This window comes from Anomaloglossus baeobatrachus, chromosome 9 (genome assembly GCF_048569485.1).
Source record: "Anomaloglossus baeobatrachus isolate aAnoBae1 chromosome 9, aAnoBae1.hap1, whole genome shotgun sequence".
Classification (NCBI taxonomy): Eukaryota; Metazoa; Chordata; class Amphibia; order Anura; family Aromobatidae; genus Anomaloglossus; species Anomaloglossus baeobatrachus.
The window spans coordinates 149,252,070-149,278,519 of record NC_134361.1 but is presented as its reverse complement, the minus strand read 5'-3'; the positions used below and the strand labels follow the sequence as shown (position 1 = coordinate 149,278,519).

General features: G+C 46.0%; 1 protein-coding gene across 2 annotated transcripts in view; it reads left to right on the top strand.

Annotated features, from left to right (window-relative positions):
* Nucleotides 1-25,474, top strand: part of SLC7A3 (solute carrier family 7 member 3) — a 127,261-nt gene extending 101,787 nt beyond the window's left edge. For both annotated transcript variants that reach the window (XM_075324008.1, XM_075324009.1), the window contains exons 6-12: nucleotides 10,219-10,441; nucleotides 13,735-13,874; nucleotides 15,274-15,376; nucleotides 15,556-15,761; nucleotides 15,853-16,019; nucleotides 16,129-16,237; nucleotides 25,219-25,474. In XM_075324008.1, the coding sequence (XP_075180123.1) occupies nucleotides 10,219-10,441; nucleotides 13,735-13,874; nucleotides 15,274-15,376; nucleotides 15,556-15,761; nucleotides 15,853-16,019; nucleotides 16,129-16,237; nucleotides 25,219-25,346 (1,076 nt within the window). In that variant the 3' untranslated portion in view covers nucleotides 25,347-25,474. The remainder of the gene's footprint in view (nucleotides 1-10,218; nucleotides 10,442-13,734; nucleotides 13,875-15,273; nucleotides 15,377-15,555; nucleotides 15,762-15,852; nucleotides 16,020-16,128; nucleotides 16,238-25,218) is intronic.
* Nucleotides 25,475-26,450: the final 976 nt, after the last annotated feature.

Genomic DNA, 26,450 nt, shown 5'->3' with positions numbered 1-26,450 from the left:
CTCCCTCACTACTTCGGTGAGATATCAAGAATTACACTACAAAATAGTCTCAAAATGGTATAAAACTCCAATTATATTAAATAAAATAAACCGCTCAATTTCCCCACTCTGCTGGAGATGTGGATCTGAACTAGGTACCCTGTCACATATCTGGGTGAAATGCTCAAAAATCCAAAATTACTGGGAAAAAATTAGAGACCATATTAAAAAGGTGACCAATGCGGAAATACCCTTATCCTCCTAATTCATTTTCCTCAACTTAGATCCCTCAAAGTCACTCCTTAGAAAAAATTCTCTGCTACCACAAATACTTAATGCTGCTAAAATTGTCATAAGACATTGGAAGAGTGAAGGGCCACCTTCATTTAAAGAATGGATCAGAGAGACAGTTCAGACAGGTACACTTGAAAAAAATCAGACTGTCAAAAATCAAACATGGAAAAGATTTAAATGACTGGGAGGTTTGGCTAAATGCTTCGTTATCATACTAAGAAGTTAGTTGAAAAGTTGCGTCTGATCAGCATGCAATGAGAAGTCTCATTTCGATAAAAAAAAACAGAAAACTTAGCAGGTTTTATTTTTTTTTTCTTCTTTGTCTTTGTTCCTGTTGCTCCCCCTGTCTTACCTTACTCTCACGTATTATACCTCTATATTCTTCCTCCTAATTCTCCCCCCCCCCCCCATCCCCTTCAACCTAAGAAGGGGATGGGGGGGAGGGGAAGTTCTTGCATCCCCTTTTCTTTATTCCTGAAACCACCTGAGAGTGTTATAAGTTAATATACTTAAAAGTTTTTTCTGAATCCACATTGTCATAATTTGTAAGAAAGTGTCATGATGGTTCTCTAACAATCTATTTTGTATTCTAAAATGTTAAATAAAGAATTTTAAAAAACAAACAATAGAAGAAAACTCTTGTGATGTGCATGATTTGCAAATCTGCTTTGGTAATGAAAATCATTCCAGCAGAGTGAAGGCAGATAGCCGTAACGTACATGACTGAGGCAGTGATAGATCCAGGAAAGGGTTAAGGAGTAAGGGATGGGGTTTTTACCTAAGGAATGTGGTGGGGGGTCAGCGAGCAGGAGGAGAGACGGGGGGCAGGGGCCATATAAGAAATAGGTCCCATGTTAAGGTGTCATTCCTTTGTCCTGGACTCAGACTGAACCAGCAGTTGTTGAAGAGTGCCCGGGATACAGCATCTGTGCCTTCTGAACTTTCTGAACATCAAACTCTAAGAAGATCAAGACCTCCTGAGAGACTAACTTCTGAAATGGCCAATAGGACTCACAATAGGATCATAAGTCCTTCTGTTACTTCTAGGAAAAGAGCAAAGCGCAGCACGGCCTCTGATCCTTCTTACAAACCAGGAAGGAAACTACAGTACAAGAATAACAAGGTACAGAGAAAAGAGCCCGACCATCTAACCAGAGAGACGCCAAGAAGTGCAAGGAGAAAGTCCAGCTCTACTGATGTGCCAGCCAGAGAAGCAGCCACACAAGCTACAACTGACGTGACCACAGCCCACGATGGATCCTTAGAACTTCCTCAACAATCTTTGCATCATTCTAGAGGACATCATACGGCCTCACCCCAGGAACTAAACCAACACGGGGGGATGGGCTTAGGACACACAACTTTTCCGGATCCGGGTTCTCATTACACGAGGAGTGGTAGGAATCCAAAAAGACAACTGCGCAAAAGTACTTTAACCAGACAAAGACTTCATCGGCCGGCTCAGGATGTGAGTCAGGCAATAAATCTACAGCTACAAGACTCAGAAGAGATTCCAGACAATGACTATGACACAGATAACGACTCCCCACTAGAGGGCAGCAGCACGCAGCACTTCAATAATGGAGGGGCTGTAGAGACTATAACTAATACGTCACGGACGGCTGGTCAACCTAGGACGCAGCCAGGTATTGGTGAGAACACTTTTTCTTGTCCTATATCTAGTGTAACAACACCTGTAATGAGTCCAGTGGGCGCAGTTGGGGGTACGGGTCCCGGCAATGTAGGATGGGATCTTAATTCAGTAGTACAGCAATTAGTGTCAGGGGTTAAGGAGGCTTTGAGTCAGTCTAGCTTACCCATAACTTCTTCTCCTATTGCTGCATGGTGCGGGAATGGTCGCCGGACATCGGAGGTGGTAAGTCAGTCGTGTGCTGATCCAGAGACACAGGAGGACGCAGTAATTTCACAAGGGGTTACATTATCTGATGCAGCAAGAGGAGAATTATACGTATGTTTTGAGGGTCCTCTAGGAATTCATTTGAAACAGGAGGTTAGGGAGAAGATTTGGGCCGACGAATATGTGGAAATATTTTCATTATTGCCCTTAGAAAAATATAACTTGGATAGAGTAAGGTTTGATGAGAGGAAAAGAGAGGAACAAGAAAGACGGTATTGTCTCATCCCCCAAACATTTAGCAATTGGTTCCAGGCTTTTGCCATATTAGCAAGTGTAATAGGCCAAAAAACTCCTGAACATTGCTCTGCCTTATTTTGTTACATGAATTCTATCGGGGAGGCGCACCGTGTGTATGGAGGTTTAGCATGGCTGCGCTATGATGAGCAGTTTCGCCAACGAAAGGCTAGTCGCTAAGGGATTCGTTGGGATCACAAAGATATTGGTTTATGGATGCGTCTCATGACAGCGCCACGTGGGGTTAATCAGCCCTTTCAGGGCTATGTCGGCAGATCATCAGCAATCGGATTGTCGGCAGCAAACAGAAAAGGTTGCTGCTGGCAGTTCAATGATAGCCAGTGCAGATTCGGAAACACATGCAGGTACAAACATGAATGCACCTTCTGTAGTGGAAACCATAGCCTATCAAAATGCTTTAAACGAAATAAAACCCCAACAGCAGAGATTAACCAAAAAGGGGGAAACCCCAATTAGACTCGGGGAGATGGTGGGCTATCTAAGCAGGTACCCAGATAGAAAAGCAGCACAATTGCTGGGGGAGGGTTTCTCAGAAGGTTTTAAGATCCCATCTACTTCAGGCCCATTAACCTGTTCTCGTAACCTTGCTTCAGCTTATACATATTCTCACATTGTCTCCACAAAACTAAACAAAGAAATTGACCTGGGCCGCATGGCAGGCCCATTCCCCAAAATGCCAATAGAAAACTTAAGGGTCTCTCCATTGGGGGTGGTCCCAAAGAAGGAACCCAATAAGTTTAGGCTGATCCATCATCTGTCCTTCCCTCATGGAAGCTCAGTTAATGATGGAATCGATCAGGAACTTTGCACAGTCTCGTATACTTCATTTGATACAGCGATTGCATGGGTTCAGAAGTACGGCAGAGGAGCTTTAATGGCAACAACAGACATTGAAGCTGCCTTTAGACTCCTACCAGTCCATCCAGAAAGCTTCCATCTCTTGGGTTGTCAGTGGCAGGGAATGTTTTATGTAGACTTGTGTTTACCGATGGGCTGCTCCATCTCATGCTCCTTGTTTGAATCATTTAGCACATTTTTGGAGTGGGTAGTAAAGAAGGAAGCCGGCGTGCGTTCTGTCCTGCATTATCTAGATGATTTCTTATGTATTGGTCCACCAAAGTCATTTGTTTGTGCTTCATTATTGGCAGCGATTCAGTCGGTTTTTAAGTGTTTTGGAGTACCGTTAGCATCAGATAAAACAGAAGGCCCGTCTACATTTATCAAGTTTTTAGGAATTTTTGATTGACAGTGAAGCAATGGAGTGCAGATTACCAGATGACAAGGTCAGTGATCTGCTGGAGGCAGTCAGAGAAGCTAGATCTCACCGTAAGATCAGATTAAAGGATCTACAATCGCTGTTAGGAAAAATGAACTTTGCGTGTCGCATTATTCCAATGGGTAGAGTTTTTTGTAGGCGCCTAGCTGCAGCTACCTCAGGCATAACCTTTCCACATCACTTTGTGCGGCTGGCTAGAACATTAAAGGACGATCTGGCGGTATGGGAACAGTTCTTAATGGAGTTTAATGGGAGGTCATTGTGGATCAGACCACCGGTTTCAAATTTTGATCTAGACATCCACACTGATGCAGCGGGGTCAACTGGTTTTGGTGCATATTGTTCTGGACAGTGGTGTGCAGATAGGTGGCCAGAGAGTTGGAGAAACAATGGGTTAACACGAAACTTAGTACTCCTTGAATTGTTCCCCATAGTGGTTGCTTGTGAAATTTGGTGCAATATTTTCCAAAACCGAAAAGTGAGATTTCATTGTGATAACTTGGGAGTTGTAGAAGTCATCAACAAACAATCAGCTTCTTCCCTGCCTGTTGTTACGTTGCTGCGTCATCTAGTGCTGCGCTGTTTAAAGTCAAATTGTCAGATTACAGCTGTGCATGTCCCCGGTGTTTGCAATTCTGTGGCTGATGCTCTCTCGTTTTCAGTGGGACAGATTCCGTTCATTAGCCCCGATGGCAGAGGTACAAGGCAAGAAGTGTCCGGATTTTCTGTGGTCACTGCCAGTGACACCGCATACTCTCTGATAGAACGGTCTGTGGGTGTAAGCACATGGCAGAGGTACCAGTCAGCATGGAGGGAATGGGAAGACTTGTGTGCTCTAGTGGGACATGATGCCAGTGTACATGACAATGTTTCCTTGTTGTTATTTCACATTAGCAGGGCCTTTGTGGACGGTACTTCATTGTCCAGTATTGATAGTAAAATGTCTGGATTAGCTTTTTGGTTTAAGTTGCACGACTTCACTGATTACACAAAGCATTTTTTAGTTAAGCAGGCCCTAAAGGGTTACAGGAAAAGTTGTAAGAAGACCAGAGATAAACGGCGTCCGATTTCTTTCCAGTTATTGCAGCAGATACTGAGTGTACTAGGCCGAGTCTGTAGCAGTCCATTTGAAGTGTTACTCTTTAGTTGTGCATTCACACTGGCCTTTTTTTGGAGCTTTTAGAATCAGCGACTTAGTGTCGAGTAGCTCCACCAGAAGTGGGGGTCTACAAGCCGAGGACGTGCATCAGTACACAGACAGATGGGTCTACAAGCTGAGGACATGCATCAGTACACAGACAGATGGGGTCTACAAGCCGAGGACGTGCATCAGTACACAGACAGATGGGTCTACAAGCTGAGGACATGCATCAGTACACAGACAGAGGGGGTCTACAAGCTGAGGACATGCATCAGTACACAGACAGATTGGAATGTTTTCTGGCAAAGTCAAAAACTGATCAACAGGGTAGAGGAAAATGGATCACATTGTTTCCTTTAAGCGGTTCCAGGGCCTGCCCGGTCATCTGTTTTAGAAACTATGTCTTAAGAAGGCCAAATATCCAAGGTTCATTACTAATTCATGAGGATTGTAAGTCATTGTCACAATTTCAATTCACAGCAGTTCTTAAAAAATGCCTGACAATATTGGGAGAGTCTCCAAATGCATTCACTTCACACTCATTTAGGATAGGAGCAGCCACAGAAGCTGCTAGATGGGGCTTAGAGCCTGACATAGTTAAAAAAAAATCGGGAGATGGGAATCGAGCAGATTTAAGAGTTACATTAGATTACATTTATTATAAATGGCGTACATGTATATATATATGTGTACATTTTGGTAATCTTATAGTAGTTGTGTCTTCATTTAGACAATTGTGTGATAATTGTGTTTTTGTTTTTTGTTTTAGCTGAACAGCAATGCCTGGTTTGGATCATGGGACATTCATTTGTTTTTTGGGGGGCCTTACGTGCAGCAGTCAGGCCTAATGGTAAACAGTTGGGGTTGCCCAGTTCCTTGGCACGGGTGACATGGATAGGAAAGAGGGGGATGCAGTGGCATCAGCTGTTAAAAGACATCCAGTATCATGTGGAGTTCTACCGCCCCCCGGACGTCTTACTTATCCATTTAGGTGGTAATGATTTAGCAATAAGAACATCAAGACATTTAGTTAGGAACATAAAGCTCGATATGTTGAATTTATGGAGGTCTTACCCAGAAACAGTGGTGGTCTGGTCGGATATAGTAGCTAGACAAATGTGGAGAACAGCGCGATCAGTGGCTCGCATCAATAATACAAGGATAAAGGTTAATAAAAAATAACAAAATTTGTGTTGGAAAACGGAGGGGTGGCCATACGTCACCAGATGCTTGAAAATACAAAGGAACAATTTTGGAGAGATGATAAGGTACATCTTAATGACATTGGCATTGATATATGGATGTTGGGAATACAAGAAGGAGTAGAACGAGCCATTAAGTTGTGGAGGAACTCACTCTTGTAAGGTGTCACAAGAGCGAGTCTTGGCGGGATGTGGTTGTTTAAACCCCCTCTTTGTTGGTTGGAGAATTATGTTTTTAATGGGGTCCCTGGGCCAGAGCTCAGCGGACAGTGGAATATGGGTCCCTGGGGAGGAGCTCAGCGGACAGTGGAATATGGGTCCCTGGGGAGGAGCTCAGTGGACAGTGGAATAGATGGGTCCCTGGGGAGGAGCTCAGCGGACACAAGGAAAATGATCAAGGGGTATACCCAGATTCCCCCTTGAGCTAGTTGTACACGGCGGAGGGGGATATGGGGCTGGGATTTATAACAACCACATCTCTGGGCCGATAATCTTGTTTTTTCTTGTTGATGTTTTTTCTTATAAAAAATAAAGGGCTGCTGTGGCCAAAATTTTAATCCATGTCACGCAGTGTGTGGTGTCTTATTTATTAGGTTACCAGGAGCGCAATTCACTAGTCCATCAGTCATGCGTTTTGTGCAATTTTTTTTTTTAAGGCGCTAAGAAAAGAAAATTTGTTTGAACAAAAAAGAAAACATTGATTTGTTCATCTTTTATAGGTAGTGATCGATTGAACATCGGAGTTTAAAAATGCTGGAGTTTCCCATTTCCCATTGACTTCACTTCTACTCTGTGCTCGATCGAGGGTCACTATAAGTAGAGATGAGCGGACCCGTGGAAGGTCAGTTTAGCGGGTGCAAACGGACTTTTGAAAAAGTTCTGCTCTAGACCCGGATTTTACCTGAATGCCAATGGAAGTCATTAATTGAACAGTTCGAGTTGCAGACCACATGCAGCCAGCCATAAACAGATCACTGAGCAGGGTTTTTCTTTACTCTATTTTTTTTTTTTTTTTTTTTTTTTTTGTTGGGTGCACGCTACATCCGATCATGCTGATTTTACCCCCAGTGTGAGCTGATGAAACACTGTAAGCAGCTCGCACAGTGTTGCTTGTGCGAGTGGTTTGCATACATAAAGCTCCTGAACTCCGAATCCAAATTTATTTATTTATTTATTTATTTAATTTTATTTATTTATTTTAAACCTCAGGTTTGCTCATCTCCACTTATAAGCAGATTGCTAAGTTTTTCATAAGCTTTTTACTAGAAGTAGGACCACCTATACATTACTCTATAGCAGTCATGGCGAACCTTTCACAGGCCGAGTGCCCAAACTGTAGCCCTAAACCCATTTTTTTTTTTTCCGACGTGCCAACCAATCCTATTATGTAAATAATTGATTGTAACCTTACCTTTGCCGTCTTCTCTTCTCTTCAGCAGGGGCATCACGCTCATTCATGCTTACCACACAGTGAAGCTGAGCCCCTGCCCTTTTCCAGACACAGCCGTTGGATTGATCTTTCTGGAAAAAATTACAGCAAATTAGACAGATTTTAGCCTGGAATGCAATCAGATGTCACCCTGTAATCCACATCTACATTTCACAGTCTGAACATCCTGAAATCCCATAAAGACGTACGAGTTGCTCCCCTCCCCCTTCATTATGTAGTTATGTCCCCCATCCGGATATATATTTCTTACATTCTGGTATATTTCTCCCCATCATGGCCCCATTCCTGGTAAATGTCCCCCATTCTGGTAAATGTACCCCATCCTTGTAAATGTACCCCATCATTGTAAATGTATCCCATCCTGGCATGTTCCCCCATCCCGGTAAATGTCCCCTTTCCTTGTAAACGTACGCCATCCTGATAAATGTCACCCTTCCTGCTAAATGTTCCCCATCCTGGTATGTTCATGTACCACCATCCTGGTAAACGTATTCCCCCCCCCCCCCCCCTATCCTGGTAAATGTACCCCTTCCTGCTAAATGTACCCCATCCTGGCATGTTTCCCACCCCATCCTTGCAGCCATCTTTCCCCCATCCTCTTAGCCATGTTTCCCCATCTTTGCACGTTTCTCTCCATCTTTGCAGGTTTCCTTCATCCTTGCCGCCATGTTTGCCCCCGTGCTCTTCATGTTTGCCCCCGTGCTGGCACGGTCCCCCACAGCTTTATAAAAATAAAAAAAACTCCCCTTCCAGCACTCGCTCCACCGCTGTGCGCCGCTGGGTCCTCAGTCAGTTCAGTTCCCGCGCAGCCACAAGACGCCGGCGCCGCCTACTGACGCTCCTCCGTCTCTCAGGCAACAGTCCTGCGGCCTGGTAGAGGGGGAGTGTCAGAGCGAGGAGAAATGTAGGTAAAGGGGAGGAGGGGTGTACTGCCTGAAATAGTTAAATGAGTGCTGCCCTATGTGTGAAGACAGAATTGTGCACAAGGGTAGAAAAGGCACACATAACTCGGGCGCACACCAAGAGTAACAGTAAGAATTAATGTAATATATAATAATATATTGGGTCAATAGAAAAACAATTTTAAAATCACTTAAAATGGACATACAATCACAAAAAGACCTCAATTTGTAATACAATAGCTCCAGGATAATCAATTCATACAGATCAGTAAGAGTACTAATAAGTAGATTAAAAATATCCAAAATATGTATCAATAAATTCTCCAATTATAAGTGGCCTGCAAAGATGGATTCAGGCAATAATATGCAGTCAGCGCCTAAAGAGTTAATTCCCAGCAGAACAGGAAGAAGGGGAACACTTAACAAAGGTTAATACATGGACACATGAAATCATAACCATATTCATTGAGAGTATGACCTAGGTCAGACAGACAGCAGATGGAAATATATGGTCATCACAATATTAGAGATCATGTAGTAAGAGGAACCCCTTATACACAATTACAAGGCTAACAAAAGCTAGGTCAGTGTAGTACTAGAGAAAAAAAAAGGGGTTACAAAAACAGTGATTGCGTATATAGATAGGTGCAGACAAAAGCAGATTAAATTATGAGTCCAAACTCAGGGGAATCATACAGATGGCCATGATCTCACAGGTGTAGAGATGTGAGCAAGGATGTGGCCAAAGGATATGCATGCAACAAAAAGGGAGAATAGAGTAGCTGAAAAGCAAATATGCTGTAGAGGAGGCTGTGGAGAGAGCCCACTTATCATAATTATAATTGGATAATTTATTGATACATATTTTTGATATTTTGAATCCACTTATTAGTACTCTTAGTGATCTGTATCAATTGGATTATTATCCTGGAGCTATTGTATTACAAATGGAGGTCTTTTTGTGATTGTCTGTCCATTTTAAGTGATTTTAAAATTGTTTTTTTCTATTGACCCAATAAAAATATGATCTACTAGAAGGTGGCCCGATTCTAACGCATCGGGTATTCTAGAATTTATTGCGTAGTTGATGTATGAGTTTTGTTATATAGATATAGATGTTGTTGTGTGTAGTTGCCAAGTGTTGTGTATGGCGCTGTAAATGTTCTGGGTGTTGTGTGGGTGTGGGGGGGTGTGAGCGGTGTTTGTTGCGTTGTGTGTGTGTTCTGTTGTGTGTGTTTGTGGAGCGCTGTGTGTCTGTAGCGTTGTGTGTTGCGCGGTTTGTGTGTGTGTGTGTGTGTTGGAGTAGTCCTGGGGGGGAGAGGAGTATAATAGGAGGAGTAGTCCTGGGGGGGGGGGGGAATATATATATATATATATATATATATAAATTACAATTACATTAATTCCAATGCCATAGGTTCGCCATCACTGCTCTATAGAGTACCTGTCTGCTTTCTGCCAAATGAAAAGTCGCATTCCCCAAGACGTATTTCTGGACCTTTCTCAGAAGTGTTGGTGCATTTCTACTCATGTTCATTCTGGAAACCAATGACTACATTGGATATGTTGCTACATAGTCTGGCACTACCTTGACACTCAATATGAAAACATTGACAGAGGCAAAGGTAATGTCGAATTGTGAACGTATTTACACTTTTCCAGGAATAACCGGAAAGGCTCAATGCAGAATTCTAAGCAGGCTCTAGAATATAAAGAGGACTTGGATATTGAAACACTGACTGCTCCTGTTTAATATCCACGTTAATATTAGTATACATGACTGGTAAATATTTCATTCCAGGTGAAGAAGCCAAAAACCCTCAGCGTTCTATTCCCATTGGTATCATTGTTTCCCTTCTAATTTGCTTTGTGGCATACTTCGGAGTATCGGCTGCACTTACACTAATGATGCCATACTACCTACTGAATGAAAACAGTCCCATCCCTGCTGCATTTGGATACGTGCAATGGGAGCCTGCTCGTTACGTTGTTTCTGTTGGAAGTTTATGTGCCCTCTCAACAAGGTAATGTTTCTTTAATGTGAAAAAACTCCATCTTCTTTTAGTTGTGTACTATTGTCTGTTCCTCCCATAATTTTATTCCCCACATGCAAAATTGTGTAAATGTACTGTACAGCCTACTGTGAAAAATGATTCCCCCCTCAGGACATACAATGACCTTATCAGGAAGACGTGTGCCTCACTTTATTTTATTCATAGCTACCACGTTAACCCCTTCATCTCCCAGCCTGTTTTCACCTTCATGCCCAGGCCATTTTTTTCCAATTCTGATCAATGTCACTTTGACATTATAACTCTGGAACGCTTTAACGGACCCCAGCGATTCTCAGATTTTTTTTTTTTTTTTCATGACATCTTATACCTTGATGGTGGCAAATTTAGTATATTTTTGCATTTATTTGTGGGAATATCAGAAATTTGGCAACCTTTTTTTTTTTTTTTTTTTTTTTTTTTTTTTTGTCACAATTTTCAAACTTTGAATTTTAATGCTCTTAAACCAGAGAGCTATGTCAAAAAATGGTTAACATTTCCCACTTGTCTACTTTACATCAGCGTAGTTTTTAAAAATGCGCTTTTTTCTTTTCTTTGTTAGGAAGTGGGCTTTACACACTACGATATCATTAACGTATTATTGTCGGGGTCACTGTGTTTGTGACGCACATCCGGCGACGTTAACGACATCGCAGTGTGTGACACGTACGAGCGACCTTAGTCGATCGCAAAAGTGGCCAAAATCATTCGCCACGGAGAGGTCGTCCTGAATCAAAAAATCGTTACTTGCATATTAGCGATGTTGTTAGTCGTTCCTACGGCAGCACACATCGCTATGTGACACCGCAGGAGCGATGAACATCTCCTTACCTGCCTCCACTGGCAATGCGGAAGGAAGGAAGGAGGTGGGCGGGATGTTATGTCCCGCTCATCTCCGCCCCTCCGCTTCTATTGGACGGATGCTTAGTGACGCCTCAGTGACGTCGCTATGACGCCGAACGCATCTCCCCCTTGCGGGAGGGATTGTTCGACGGTCATAGCGACGACGCTGCCGTAGCGATAATGTTCGCTACGGCAGCGATCACACAATATCGCACGTACGACGGGGGCAGGTGCTATCGCGCTCGACATTGCTAGCCGATGCTAGCGATGTCGCAGCGTGTAAACCCCGCTTTAGAGTTCAAAGTTTATCAGCAATTTCTCGTTTTTCTAATAAAATTTGCAAAACTATTTAAGGGACCACATCACATTTGAAGTGACTGAGGTACCTAGGTGACAGAAAATAACCAAAAGTGACACCAATATTAAAAACTGCAGCCCTCAAAGTACAAAGAAATGACACTCGAAGTTTGTTTTTTTTTTTTAACCTTTAGGTGCTTCACAGAAACCTAAGCAATGTGAAAGGGAAAAAATGAAAATGTTACTTTAGCCCCAAATTTAGCATTTTCAGAAGTGTAACAAGAGAAAATGCACCATACAATTTGTTGTGAAATGTTTTTTGCTTACAGATACCCCATATGTGATAGAGGTTTACTGTATGGGTGCAGGACGGGTTGGAAGGGGATGAGCGCCATGTGAATTTTAGAACGCAAAATTGTCTGAAATAGATAGCGGATGTCCTGTCTTGTTTGGAGAGCTCCTGAGGTGCCTAAACAATGGAGCTCTCCCACAAGTGCCCCATTTTGGAAACTAGATTCCTCAACCAATTTATCTAGATGTTTGCTTCACAGAATTTTTTAACGTTGAGCTGTGAAATGAAAACTACATTTTTAACCACAAGAAAATATTGCTTTTAACCCGAAGGTTTTCATAAGAGGTAACTGGAGATAATAAACAATACAATTTGTTGTGCAATTTCTCCTGGGTACATCAGTACCCAATATGTGGTCGAAAACTACTTTTGAGGCCAGGGCAAAGTGAAGATGAGAAGGAGCGCCATACTTGCTTGAACATTTAATTGGAATGGTTGCAGGTGACATGTCACATTGGCAGAGCCCTTGAGGTGTCTGACCAGCAAAAATCCCCTCGTGACCTCATTTTACAGACCCCAATGAATTCATGTAGGGCAGTGATGGCAACCTTTTGAGCTTGGTATCAAAATTCGTAAAAAAAAAATGAAGAATAACTTAGGTGGTGTCTCACTTCTCGAAAATCCATAATTTTGTTATCTGACTGCTGAGGAAAAGAGGAAATAATGATTATCTCCTCTCCCCATCCCCACCAGCAGACATTATCTTCTCTCTAGCAGTCATGTCTTTTGTAGTAATGTGCCCGTCCTTTGTCCCCATCCTGTAGTAATGTACCCCATCCTTGTCACCCTTGTAGTAATGTACCCGTCCTTGTTCCCTATTATGCCACATTATGCGGTTTTCACATACAAACATTAAAAAGAATAATAATTCTTCTCACCTGTCCTCCATTCACTTGGTGTCCTCTTTCCTGCTTCTTGTGGCCTGCAGGCCCCCTGATGATCGCAGCCCATAGCCAGGGGCCGCAGCCATCTACACTTTTACTTCAGATTTTTGTTTTTTTTTATATCTGCAGCAGCCAGCCAATCGGAGGCCAGCAGGTGACATGGCGGATATCAAGAATCTGAAGTAAAGCGCAGATGGCTGTGGCCCCTGGCATAGGGCCGTGATCGTCATGGACCCTGCGGGCCACAAGAAGCTCAGGGGCCGCATGTGGCCGGAGGGTCATGTATTTGAGACCCCTGGGCTAGAGAGAGGCATGTTGCTTACTGTGTAGTGGGTAAGCACGCCTCACTCAGGACCCTGATTAAAGGTACAAAACACAAATTACCGGCGGCTGCCTCCTGATCTATAAGATGAGCCATGGCTGCCGGTGATTTTAACTAGAACTGCATGTGCGCCCCCCCTTCCCCGATCCTTTTGGAACAGTTTAGCCGCACATGCAGTTCTAGTTAAATCACCGGTGGCCGTGGCTTGTCTTATAGATCCGGATGTTGGCGGCTGCACCTGCTGCAAAAATGGCTGTGTGTCACCTCTGACATGCGTATCGATAAGCACTACTCACAGCATCTTTTAAATTGTGGAAGTGTTGATAATAGCAACCGGCGAAGCACATCTGCCCGAGGGATCCTCTTGGAATTAGTGGTATCAATCAATCAATAGATCTTTATATATCTTTTTTTTTTTTTTATTTATTTACTTAAACATACCTTCAGTATCAATAGAACATGGTAACCAGTTGTATAGAAACCATTCCTACATCACCGGAGATCACCACTAATGAGCAAGAAATGCGCCTAGTATGTTAAATGTATTTTGATTTCACTGTTTCCACAGTTTATTGGGTTCCATGTTTCCGATGCCGCGTGTTATCTATGCTATGGCTGAAGATGGACTGCTCTTTAAGTTCCTAGCTAGTATCAATAAGAAGACCAAGACTCCAATGATTGCAACCATTGTGTCTGGAATTATGGCAGGTGAGAATGTGTCCTCATAAAGCATTTACAGTGGTACCTTGCTTAACGAGAACAATCCGTTCTGGGACTGTGCTTGTTAATCAAGGTACTCGTTCAGCAGAGCAAGATTTCCCATAGGAAATCATTGCAATGCTGACGATCCGTTCCACAACTTCTAAAATGTCCCATCCTGGTCCCCTATTCTATCATTCCACGCACACACGCACACACACACGCACACACGCACACACGCACACATGCGCACACGCACATACGCACATATTATATGCTCACCTTACCTTCCATCGCCGGTCTTTTGGGACTTGCTGTTCTCTGATAAGGGGCCGGGCTGTGTAACGCGTTACCATAACGACGAGGCAGGAAGTTCCCGGCCAAAGCGCTGACGTCAAAGGCAGAGCCGCTTGCCTCTGATTGGCCAGCGCTCTGCCTTTCATTAACGATGACAGGAAGTTCCTCCCTCGTCGCTATGGATGCAGATACACAGCGTGGACTCGAGCGGAGTGGCGTACTACAGAACCCAGGAGGCCGGCGATGAAACGAAATGTAAACATATTATGTTATATTATATGCTCACCTTACCTTCCGTTCCATCGCATGCCTCCTGGGTCTTGTAGTTCGCCATGAGGACGTCGCAATGTACCCGGGAACTACAAGAACCATGAGACCGGCGGTGGAACGGAAGGTAAGGTGAGCATAATACTGTGTGTGTGTGTGTGTTTATGTGTGTTTGTGCGTACATGTGTGTGTTTGTGTAGACTGCAAGTGCGGGTCAGAGTGTGGTGGATGGACGAAACCGAAAGTGTGCAGTGAGAATTTCGCTCGTAGAGCAAAGCTTTCTCGTAAAGCGGGTTACAAATTTACAGAAAGCTTTGCTTGTTAAGCGAAATTCTCGTTAAGAGGGTTACTCGTTATACGAGGTACCACTGTATTGGGCATTTGCTTAGACGACATTGTGCTAATCTGCTGTGCAGTCACCGTATGGCCACGTTAACCACACTCGGACCACGCTCACAGCAGTGAGAGACCGGTGTCATTAGTATATCACATCCCATATCTTGCATTAGATGCTATATGCCAGTGGGACCCCGGCTTAATAGACCCAGTGGAAAGCCCTTCTCTAGGCTCTGCACCACCGATGCAGCAATTTATTTGAAGGAGGGAGCGCAAGAATACATGTAGTAGATTAGCTATAACCTGCTTATTCGCATGTATGCACATTGGAAAGAATTGGTAATGGGGCATCTGCTTTTAAATCAGTAGATATTTTACAAACCTTTATGTATTGGTCATATTTTTGTGGTCTCTTGTCTGGTTCCCCTGTAATATTATTATTATTATTATTATTATTATTATTATTATTATTATTATTATTATTATTACTATTATTATTTACTTGCAGCAATCATGGCATTTTTTCTTGATCTGAAGGTCCTTGTGGATCTGATGTCCATTGGTACCTTACTTGCTTACTCCCTGGTGGCTGCCTGTGTCGTTATTCTGAGGCAAGTTGCACAGTATTATCTCTGTAGTCTATATCCATGTATGACAATACCCAGACCCATCTATTTATACTTTTTGTCTTGCATCATTAATCCAGAGGAAACATTTAACCTTTTTGAGGCTGTTGCTAAGTGTTGTTGTAAAACCAAGCCCCAATAAATCGTTGGTTTTGGGTTTGCAGGTACCAACCAGAGATGCTGAACTGCTCGATTAAGACCACAGAGACGGAGAAGCTGAATAAGGCAGACAATGAGAAGGCACTCGCAGATGTTCAGGTCACCTTAACGCAGTGTGATACGTTCACCATTCGGCATCTTGTGTCTCCCAGTAGCGATGTCCCCACCAAAACGTCAGGATGCATAGTTTATGGCTGTGTCTCAGTCATTTGTAAGTACATCAGTTTCATTAGCAGTAATGGACTCCTCCATCATCGGATCTGCTCACTTATTTACCCTTCATTATTCTTATTGCTTTCCAGCTGTCTTATTCATTGTGATGTCTGCGATACTGGGGCAGAAGCTGCATGACATCCTTGCAGGGAGCCCCCACTGGATCGCTGTCTTTACCCTTCTGTCTGTGGGGGCCGCTGTTGTTACATTTGTGATCTGGAAACAACCAGAGTGTAAAACTCCTCTGTCATTTAAAGTGAGTTTCCTCCTGATCAATACATGTCAGGAACGTTTTCATAATGCTACAAAGTAGTTATAAAATAAGAAAAATCCACGTCATAATGTTGTTTGCATTTGTGCCGTAGGTGCCGGCTCTCCCTCTGTTGCCCCTGTTCAGCGTGTTTGTCAACCTTTATTTCATGGTCCAGTTTACCCTTGGGACGTGGATTCGATTTGCTATTTGGATGGCTTTAGGTAAGTCCGTTGTTGCTGTCCTATTGCCAACATATTCTGTAGCTTTGTCACCAACTATTGCATTTTTTTACAAGGATTGTTTTTGTGCATTTATTCTTTTATAAACAAAATTTAAAGAGAGATTTTAGAAAAAAAAATAGTCAAATACTAAAAAAATAGAAAATTTCAGCTCACCCTCCAAAAATTTCTTTATCCAGATTGTGTATCAATAGACGTGCAAGGAGGTCGGCTCCTTGCTCAAGGAAGCACAATTCCAGTAGCAGAAAAAAGTTATTCCAACATCACATCTCAAAAAAAACACAATTTATTTCTTCATATGAAAAGCCAACAAGCATTTTGGTAGGACATCCAAAAAATGTTAAAATCTGCGACTTGCGCATTTCAGACCCCTGTTGTGGTTCTTAATCATCTAATCTATGATTAAGAACCACTACAGGGGCTCAAAATGTGTAAGACGTGTAAGATTTTTAAAAGAAAGGGCAAAAAAGACCTTAACACCACCAGCTTGTCAGATTACCGGTGCACTAGCAGATGCAGGAGACCCCAATGATAAAAGCGGGTGGCAGCACAGGTGCAAAATGCTGATGGAAACAGCCACTCACAAGCTACCAAGTCATGGAGGAGGTCAGTGCATCCAGCCAGAAAAAATGTGGCATAAAGAAATAATGTATAAAATACATGAGCTCTTGTCCATATTTTGGCCAAAATACACAAAGCACACAACCCATGTCAAGGGTCCCTACACTAACATGAGGGTCTCCTGGATCCTGCTTGTGCATTGGTCATTTGACCTGGTAAAGCTGCTTTTTTTTTTTTTTTTTTTTCTCTGTGATATTTTTTTTTTTTTGTTAAATAGAATGAGGTCCCTTGATCAGAACCCTACATTTGCTAGCCAGAAATGGCAGATAAGTCCCCCATACACACATCAGTGGCATCATCCTACAGTTTTATATGTATGAGGCCTTCTGACTCTTTCATTCCTTTGTTGGGGGAGAGAAGGATCAGGCCTGTTGAATTTTTACTTTACTTCTACCTGGAAATTTGCCTCTGCCAGATGATCCTTATCTGGTGAGAGTTGGGAGAGATGGCGGCTTGGCAGAGCAATCGTCTGGCCCCAGCTACCTGATATGTATGGAGAGAACAGTGCCTTTGGGCTATGTGCCCACGTTGCGTGTTTACATGCAGTTACGCTGTGATCTGCCCCGCAGCATAACTGTATGCGTCCTGCGTCCCCAGCACAATCTATGGAGATTGTGCAGGAGCCGTGCCCACGTGGCGTATTAGAGCGCAGAGCTTCGGCTGCTGCCCGAAGCGCGCGTTCTAAGAAGTGACATGTCACTTCTTCCGTGTGGTTTGCATGCTGTCTATAAGGAGAGGCAGAATGCAGAACGCACGTTCTCTGCAGGCACCATGCGCTTCAGAACGCAGCTGTTCAGCTGCGCTCTGAAGCGCACCTTTTAGCTGCGGTGCAGAGTGCACACTTGGGCACATAGCCTTAGGCTGGATGACCTAGTATATCCATGCATTGCACAGACAGCCTGCTCCGCACTCAGTATAGAGGGGAGCAGTCATGTGAAATCGGGTTGTTTTTTGGTTCCTTTAATTCTGGAGCGCTATCCATCAAGATTTACAGAATTTTTGTTTTAATCAGCATCTTCATCCTTTTGTCGTTTAGTTTAATCAGGTTCTTTGGGCTTGGCTTGTTCACACAATGCGCTTTTCAAGGGTTAATGCCACTGCATTTTACAGGTCCAGTAAAGTGATTGAAATTTCTGAAATCTCGTGCACATGCAGTTTCTTTGTCGCTCCATTGGGAGACCCAGACAATTGGGTGTATAGGCTATGCCTCCGGAGGCCGCACAAAGTATTACACTCAAAAGTGTTAAGCCCCTCCCCTTCTGCCTATACACCCCCCCGTGCTCCCACGGGCTCCTCAGTTTTTTGCTTTGTGCGAAGGAGGTCAGACACGCACGCACAGCTCCACAGATTGGTCAGCAGCAGCTGCTGACCATGTCGGATGGAAGAAAAGTGGGCCCATATAGGGCCCCCAGCATGCTCCCTTCTCACCCCACTCTTGTCGGCGGTGTGGTTAAGGTTGAGGTATCCATTGCGGGTACGGAGGCTGGAGCCCACATGCTGCTTTCCTTCCCCATCCCCCTCAGGGCTCTGGGTGAAGTGGGATCCTATCGGTCTCCAGGCACTGAGACCGTGCTTCATCCACAACTCCTGTGGAGACTGCTGGATAGGAGCCGGGTACCGTTCAGGGACATGGCCCTGCTACTTGAAGGTACTCTGTATCCCTGTGGGGACCGCGCACGGCAACACCTCAGCTTTGCTGGGTGTGCTAGTGCACCGGGGGCCGCGGCGCTGACCGGGTTAAACTGTGCCATTACACACTCAGCGTCGCTGAGTGTGTTTATATGTAGGGGCTACCGCGCTAACCGCCGCTGCCATGGGAAACTGCGGCGCGGCTGGGACTTGTAGTTCGCCGGGGACTTCGGCGCCGGCCGCGCTTTTACGGCGGCCAACGCTTATACTCGAGTCCCCGGCTTTCTTGCGGCCTAGTTTCCTTTTCTCCCGCCCCCAGCCCTGACAGGCAGGGGAAGGGCGGGACGCTGCACGGAACGAGCAGCACTGAGGGCTGGAGTATGATTTGCATACTCCACCCCCCTCACTGTGCACAGTGTGAGCACCAGTTCCCGCACTTTCTCGGCCACGCCCACGGCTCCCTCCTCTCGTCAGGACGCCGCAGCCATTCCTGTCAGCTCCTCCGACGCTGCAGAGAGGGACAAACCCTGGGAGACCCAGACACGGTCTCTGGTGGCCTCACAACCGCTTTAGGCGGCTGGTAAGCAGCACCTGTGGTGCTAGCCCCATGGTGCTGTAGTGTATTGGTACATTATTTGTTTATAGTATATACTCTACACTGTATGAGCACAGTTCATTCTGGCTATATACCCTATTGTGTTACTCAGGGAAAACAATAGCATGGCGCCCACAAAAGGCAGGGGTGCCAAAACACAGGCTTATTATGCTGCCTACGCCGCATGTACGACCCCGCTACCGGCAGGTTCCACTGACCCTCATTGTGTGCAATGTTCGGCCCCTGTGACACTTCTTCAGCCGGAGCCTCTGCTAAGAGGGGCCCAGGGGGAGCCACCTGTTGACACTGTCCAGGTGACGGGGACTGAGTTTGCAAAACTCTGAGACTATGGCTAAGATACTAGAAGCCTTGCAGTCCAGGCCGGTATCTCAGCAAAGGGACTCTGTCGAATCATTGTTCCCTGGCCCCCCTCAATTGGTCCAACAATGTCCTCCCGGGGTATCTCATACATCCCAGGCTGAGGGTTCTGACTTAGACCCCAGCCCCAGACCGAATAAGCGGGCTCGCTTAGATTTTCCCTCGACATTATATTGTTTAGGGTCTCAGTGGGGGGAATCTCTGGTTGATGATGCGGAGACAGCTGATCAGGATTCTGATCCTGAGGGCGCTCTCAATCTTAATACTCCAGACGGGGACGCCATAGTGAACGATCTTATTGCGTCCATCAATCAAATGCTGGATATTTCTCCCTCAGCTCCTCCGGCGGAGGAGTCAGCGTCTCAGCAGGAGAAATTCCGTTTCAGGTTCCCCAAGCGTACACAGAGTATGTTTCTAGACCACTCTGATTTCAGAGAGGCAGTCCAGAATCACCATGCTTGTCCAGATAAGTGTTTTTCTAAGCGCCTTAAGGATACACGTTATCCTTTTCCCCCTGACGTGGTTAAAGGTTGGACTCAGTGTCCCAAAGTGGATCCTCCAATCTCCAGACTGGCGGCTAGATCCATACTTGCAGTGGAAGATGGGGCCTCGCTCAAAGATGCCACTGACAGGCAGATGGAGCTCTGGTTGAAATCCATCTATGAAGCTATCGGAGCTTCTTTTGCCCCAGCATTCGCAGCCGTATGGGCGCTAGAAGCTATCTCAGCAGGTCAAGCGCAAATTGAAGCAGCCACATGCACGGCCGCGCCACAAGTGGCATCCATTACCACCCAGACCTCGGCAATTGCGTCTTACGCTATTAATGCTGTCCTGGACTCTGCGAGCCGTACGGCGGTTGCGGCCGCCAATTCGGTGGTACTCCGCAGGGCCTTGTGGCTACGGGAATGGAAGGCAGATTCTGCTTCCAAAAAGCGCTTAACCAGTTTGCCAATTTCTGGCGACAGGCTGTTTGGCGAGCGTCTGGATGAAATCATCAAACAATCCAAGGGAAAGGATACATCCTTACCCCAGCCCAAACAGAACATATCCCAACAGAGGAGAGGGCAGTCGAGGTTTCGGTCCTTTCGGGGCGCGGGCAGGTCCCAATTCTCCTCGTCCAAAAGGTCTCAGAAAGAACAAAGGAACTCTGATGCATGGCGGTCTAAGTCACGTCCTAAAAAGACCACCGTAGGCGCCGCTAACAAAGCGGCTTCCTCATGACTTTCGACCTCCTCTAGTAGCATCCTCGGTCAGTGGCAGGCTCTCCCGCTTTTGCGACACCTGGCTGCCACAAATAAAAGACCGGTGGGTGAGAGACATTCTGTCTCACGGTTACAAGATAGAGTTCACCTCTCGTCCCCCGACTCGATTCTTCAGGTCATCCCCGCCTCCCGAGCGAGCCGAGGCTCTTCTGCAGGCGCTGGGCACTCTGAAGGCAGAAGGAGTGGTGGTCCCTGTTCCTCTTCAGCAACAGGGTCACGGTTTTTACTCCAACTTGTTTGTGGTCCCAAAGAAGGACGGGTCTTTCCGCCCGGTCCTGGACCTGAAACTGCTCAACAAACACGTAAAAACCCGACGGTTCAGGATGGAATCCCTCCGCTCCGTCATCGCCTCAATGTCCCAAGGAGATTTCCTTGCATCGATCGATATCAAAGATGCTTATCTCCACGTACCGATTGCTCCAGAGCACCAGCGCTTCTTGCGCTTCGCCATAGGAAACTAACACCTGCAATTCGTGGCACTGCCGTTCGGCCTGGCAACAGCCCCACGGGTTTTTACCAAGGTTATGGCTACTGTAGTAGCGCTCCTACACTCGCAGGGTCACTCGGTGATCCCGTATTTGGACGATCTGCTGATCAAGGCACCCTCAAGAGGCATGCCAACGCAGCCTCGACGCTACCCTGGAGACTCTCCAGGGTTTCGGGTGGATCATCAATTTTCCAAAGTCAAATCTGACACCGGCCCAATCGCTGACATATCTTGGCATGGAGTTTCATATCCTCTCAGCGATAGTGAAGCTTCCGCTGATCAAGCAGCAGTCACTACAGAAGGGGGTACAATCTCTCCTTCAAGGCCAGTCACACCCCTTGAGGCGCCTCATGCACTTCCTGGGGAAGATGGTGGCAGCAATGGAGGCAGTCCCTTTCGCGCAGTTTCACCTGCGTCCCCTTCAATGGGACATCTTACGCAAATGGGACAGGAAGCCGACGTCCCTCGACAGGACAGTCTCCCTCTCTCAGGCGACCAAAGCTTCCCTTCGGTGGTGGCTTCTTCCCACTTCATTATCGAAGGGGAAATCCTTCCTACCCCCATCCTGGGAAGTAGTCACGACGGACGCGAGTCTGTCAGGGTGGGGAGCGGTTTTTCTCCACCACAGGGCTCAGGGTACGTGGACCCAGCAAGAGTCCTCGCTTCAGATCAATGTTCTGGAAATACGGGCAGTGTATCTTGCCCTGAAAGCGTTCCAGCAGTGGCTGGAGGGCAAGCAGATCCGAATTCAGTCGGACAATTCCACAGCGGTGGCATACATCAACCACCAAGGCGGCACACGCAGCCGGCAAGCCTTCCAGGAAGTCCGGCGGATTTTGATGTGGGTGGAAGCCACGGCCTCCACCATATCCGCAGTTCACATCCCGGGCGTGGAAAACTGGGAAGCAGATTATCTCAGTCGCCAGGGCATGGACGCAGGGGAATGGTCCCTTCACCCGGACGTGTTTCAGGAGATCTGTTGCCGCTGGGGGGTGCCGGACGTCGACCTCATGGCGTCCCGGCACAACAACAAGGTACCGGCGTTCATGGCACGGTCTCAAGATCCCAGAGCTCTGGCGGCAGACGCCTTAGTTCAGGATTGGTCGCAGTTTCAGCTCCCTTATGTGTTCCCTCCGCTGGCACTGTTGCCCAGAGTGTTACGCAAGATCAGGGCCGACTGCCGCCGCGTCATCCTCGTCGCTCCAGACTGGCCGAGGCGGTCGTGGTACCTGGATCTGTGGCATCTCACGGTCGGCCAACCGTGGGCACTACCAGACCGACCAGACTTGCTATCTCAATGGCCGTTTTTCCATCTGAATTCTGCGGCCCTCAACCTGACTGTGTGGCCATTGAGTCCTGGATCCTAGCGTCTTCAGGGTTATCTCAAGACGTCATTGCCACTATGAGACAAGCTAGGAAACCAACGTCCGCTAAGATCTACCACAGGACGTGGAAAATTTTCCTGTCGTGGTGCTCTGCTCAGGGTTTTTCTCCCTGGCCTTTTGCCTTGCCCACTTTTCTGTCCTTCCTTCAGTCTGGACTGGAAAAGGGTTTGTCGCTCGGCTCCCTTAAGGGACAAGTCTCAGCGCTCTCTGTGTTTTTCCAGAAGCGCCTAGCCAGACTTCCACAGGTACGCACGTTCCTGCAGGGGGTTTGTCACATCGTCCCTCCTTACAAGCGGCCGTTAGAACCCTGGGATCTGAACAGGGTGCTGATGGTTCTTCAGAAACCACCATTCGAGCCAATGAGGGATATTTCTCTCTCACGCCTTTCGCAGAAAGTGGTTTTTCTAGTAGCAGTCACTTCACTTCGGAGAGTGTCTGTCTGAGCTAGCAGCGCTTTCGTGCAAAACCCCTTTCCTGGTGTTTCACCAGGACAAGGTGGTTCTGCGTCCGGTTCCGGAATTTCTCCCTAAGGTGGTATCCCCCTTTCATCTCAATCAGGATATCTCCTTACCTTCTTTTTGTCCTCATCCAGTTCACCAATGTGAAAAGGATTTGCACTTGTTAGATCTGGTGAGAGCACTCAGAATCTACATTTCTCGTACGGCGCCCCTGCGCCGCTCGGATGCACTCTTTGTCCTTGTCGCTGGCCAGCGTAAAGGGTCACAGGCTTCCAAATCAACCCTGGCTCGGTGGATCAAGGAGCCAATTATCGAAGCTTACCGTTCGGCTGGGCTTCCGGTTCCCTCAGGGCTGAAGGCCCATTCTACCAGAGCCGTGGGCGCGTCCTGGGCTTTGAGGCACCAGGCTACGGCTCAGCAGGTGTGTCAGGCGGCTACCTGGTCGAGCCTGCACACTTTCACGAAGCACTATCAGGTGCATACCTATGCTTCGGCGGATGCCAGCCTAGGTAGACGAGTCCTTCAGGCGGCGGTTGCCCACCTGTAGGAAGAGGCCGTTTTACGGCTTTCTTACGAGGTATTATTTTACCCACCCAGGGACTGCTTTTGGACGTCCCAATTGTCTGGGTCTCCCAATGGAGCGACAAAGAAGAAGGGAATTTTGTTTACTTACCGTAAATTCCTTTTCTTCTAGCTCTAATTGGGAGACCCAGCACCCGCCCCTGTTTTTTTGTGTACACATGTTGTTCATGTTGAATGGTTTCAGTTCTCCGATATTCCTTCGGATTGAAGTTACTTTAAACCAGTTTATAATTCTTTTTCCTCCTTCTTGCTTTTGCACCAAAACTGAGGAGCCCGTGGGAGCACGGGGGGTGTATAGGCAGAAGGGGAGGGGCTTAACACTTTTGAGTGTAATACTTTGTGCGGCCTCCGGAGGCATAGCCTATACACCCAATTGTCGGGGTCTCCCAATTAGAGCTAGAAGAAAAGGAATTTACGGTAAGTAAACAAAATTCCCTTCTTTTTTCATTTTTTTTTTTCCTTGCAGTTTTTTCAAACCTGCAGTATGTCAATTCACTCAATGCAAATCAATGGGAATGAAGAAGTGTTAATAAAACAAACCTTCACAAACTTTTCAGAGTACCGTATTTTTCGGACTATAAGGTGCGGACCATAAGACGCATCCTGGTTTTAGAGAAGGAAAATAACATTTTAAGCAAAAAATTGTGGTCATGACAGTGTTATGGGGTGAGGATCTGCTGCTGACACTGTTATGGGGGTAATGTCCCCAAATTCTCTACTAAGGTACCCCATCCTGGTAATGATCCTCCTGCTTTGTATATATATGTCCCTCATCCTGGTATAGCCCCCATCCTGCTATATACCCCATTTTCGCATATGGCCGCATCCTGCTATATACCCCCATCCTGGTATATGGCCGCATCCTGCTATATACCCCCATCCTGGCCTATGGCCGGATTATGCAAAATACCCATCCTTGCATATAGCTGCATCCTGCTAAATATCCCCATCCTGGTATATGGCCTGTATCCTGTGGCACACAAAAAAAATAACCTTTCATACTCTCCTTTCCTCGCTCCACGCAGCATGGCTCCTCCTCCAGTCTGTGCCAACAGCAGCGCCGCTAACCTGTGTGGAGCCGGCCACGATCCCCGCAGCATCGCTCGTCCTCCCGTCTGTGCCGGCCGTGGCTGTCACATCACTGCACCCTACGCTGATGATGATGCGCGGTGGGCAGTGAATATAGCTGCACATGATCACTCCAGGCCATCGTTGCCAGGGGTGATCATGCGGACCGGCTGTTTAGTATGTGCGCATCATCCCGCCCACCTGTCAGTGCCAGCTTCAGTGCTGAGAGATAATGGGGGGGTGCATGCATATGAAATGAGCGAGCCCACGACAGCCTGCTCATGCCGCCGATGACCTGCTCCACCGCAGCACCATCATTCCCCGCAGCCCTACATTCAGACTATAAGACTCACCCCCCACTTTCCCCCAACATTTGGGGGAAAGAAAGTACGTCTTATAGTCCGAAAAATACGGTATTTATTGCCAACACCTGAGTATTTGCATAAAAAAACAAAATGTTTGAACATAACCTTTGTGTGATCTGGGTTTGTGTTTTAGGTTTCCTTATCTACTTCGGTTATGGTATCTGGAACAGTACTGAGGAACATGGCTCTAAAGGAAAGGACAATCCGAAAACCCCCATCTTGTCCAGTCCGGCTGTGAAGGATTCGGCCACCGTTGTGTAATAAGCGTTCTGTTTTACTCACGCACTTAGATCATTTTATGTTGTGGCCATGCAGGTAAAATGTGCCTCATGTAATAAACAAGAGCACTAGGAGTTCTGATGCAAATAGTATGAATTTTATTTTAATTAATAAATAACAAATAGAAAAATAGTAGGACGTTTGCAAGCACAGGTTAGGGAATTAAAAATCTGGATCCCATGGACCAAAATATGAAATACAGTGATAGGTAGGTATAATAAATTGTAGTCTCGAGCCACTCACAGAATAGCATAAATGAGAATTAGACCAAATCCTATGAATTCACACTGAGCTTCACTGATCAAGTTATATTGTAATATATTATTTTACCCATTCATGGTAGTGGTGCAGGGGAGCCAGGTCCAGGGGACTAGGTCACCAGGATTTTGAGTCACATGGGCCACGACCATGAACTAAGTGGTTCATATGTATGTATAACAACAAAGTGATGCCCGTATGGATACACAGGAGTATGATGTTTTAAGTTGTCTACTTAAAGACAGGTATAAAAAAGAGGGGGAGGGCTTGAGCCTACATAGTGTCAGTGGAAAAGGGCTAAGTATAAACAATTTCACATAGTAAGACAGTAATTAGTAGCAGTTCTATAGCCCAGATCCACAGTATAGCATGACGCTTACCTATTCAATGGTGGTACAGGGGAGCCAGATCAGCCCAGAGGGGACCTCCGACGGCCGTTTCGCGGGATATACCCGCTTCTTCCGGGAGGAGTGAGTGCGGTGTATGGTCTCCCTATCGTTTCTCAGCTCTTGACTTTTCTGGCTCTTGAACCTTTATGTATTTGTCTCTAGATTTGACTCCTCCCTCTGTTATTGGGATTGGGGAATAAGTAACCCTTCTGAGGAGGTCTTTAGCTGGGAGCAGGGATACGCGGGAGATCTATGATCCTCTCATCCATACAAGTGTTTTTAATATGTGTTGTATTTACATTTTTGAGGGAGGTGCGGCTCCATACACCACACTCACTCCTCCCGGAAGAAGCGGGTATATCCCGCGAAACGGCCGTCGGAGGTCCCCTCTGGGCTGATCTGGTTCCCCTGTACCACCATTGAATAGGTAAGCGTCATG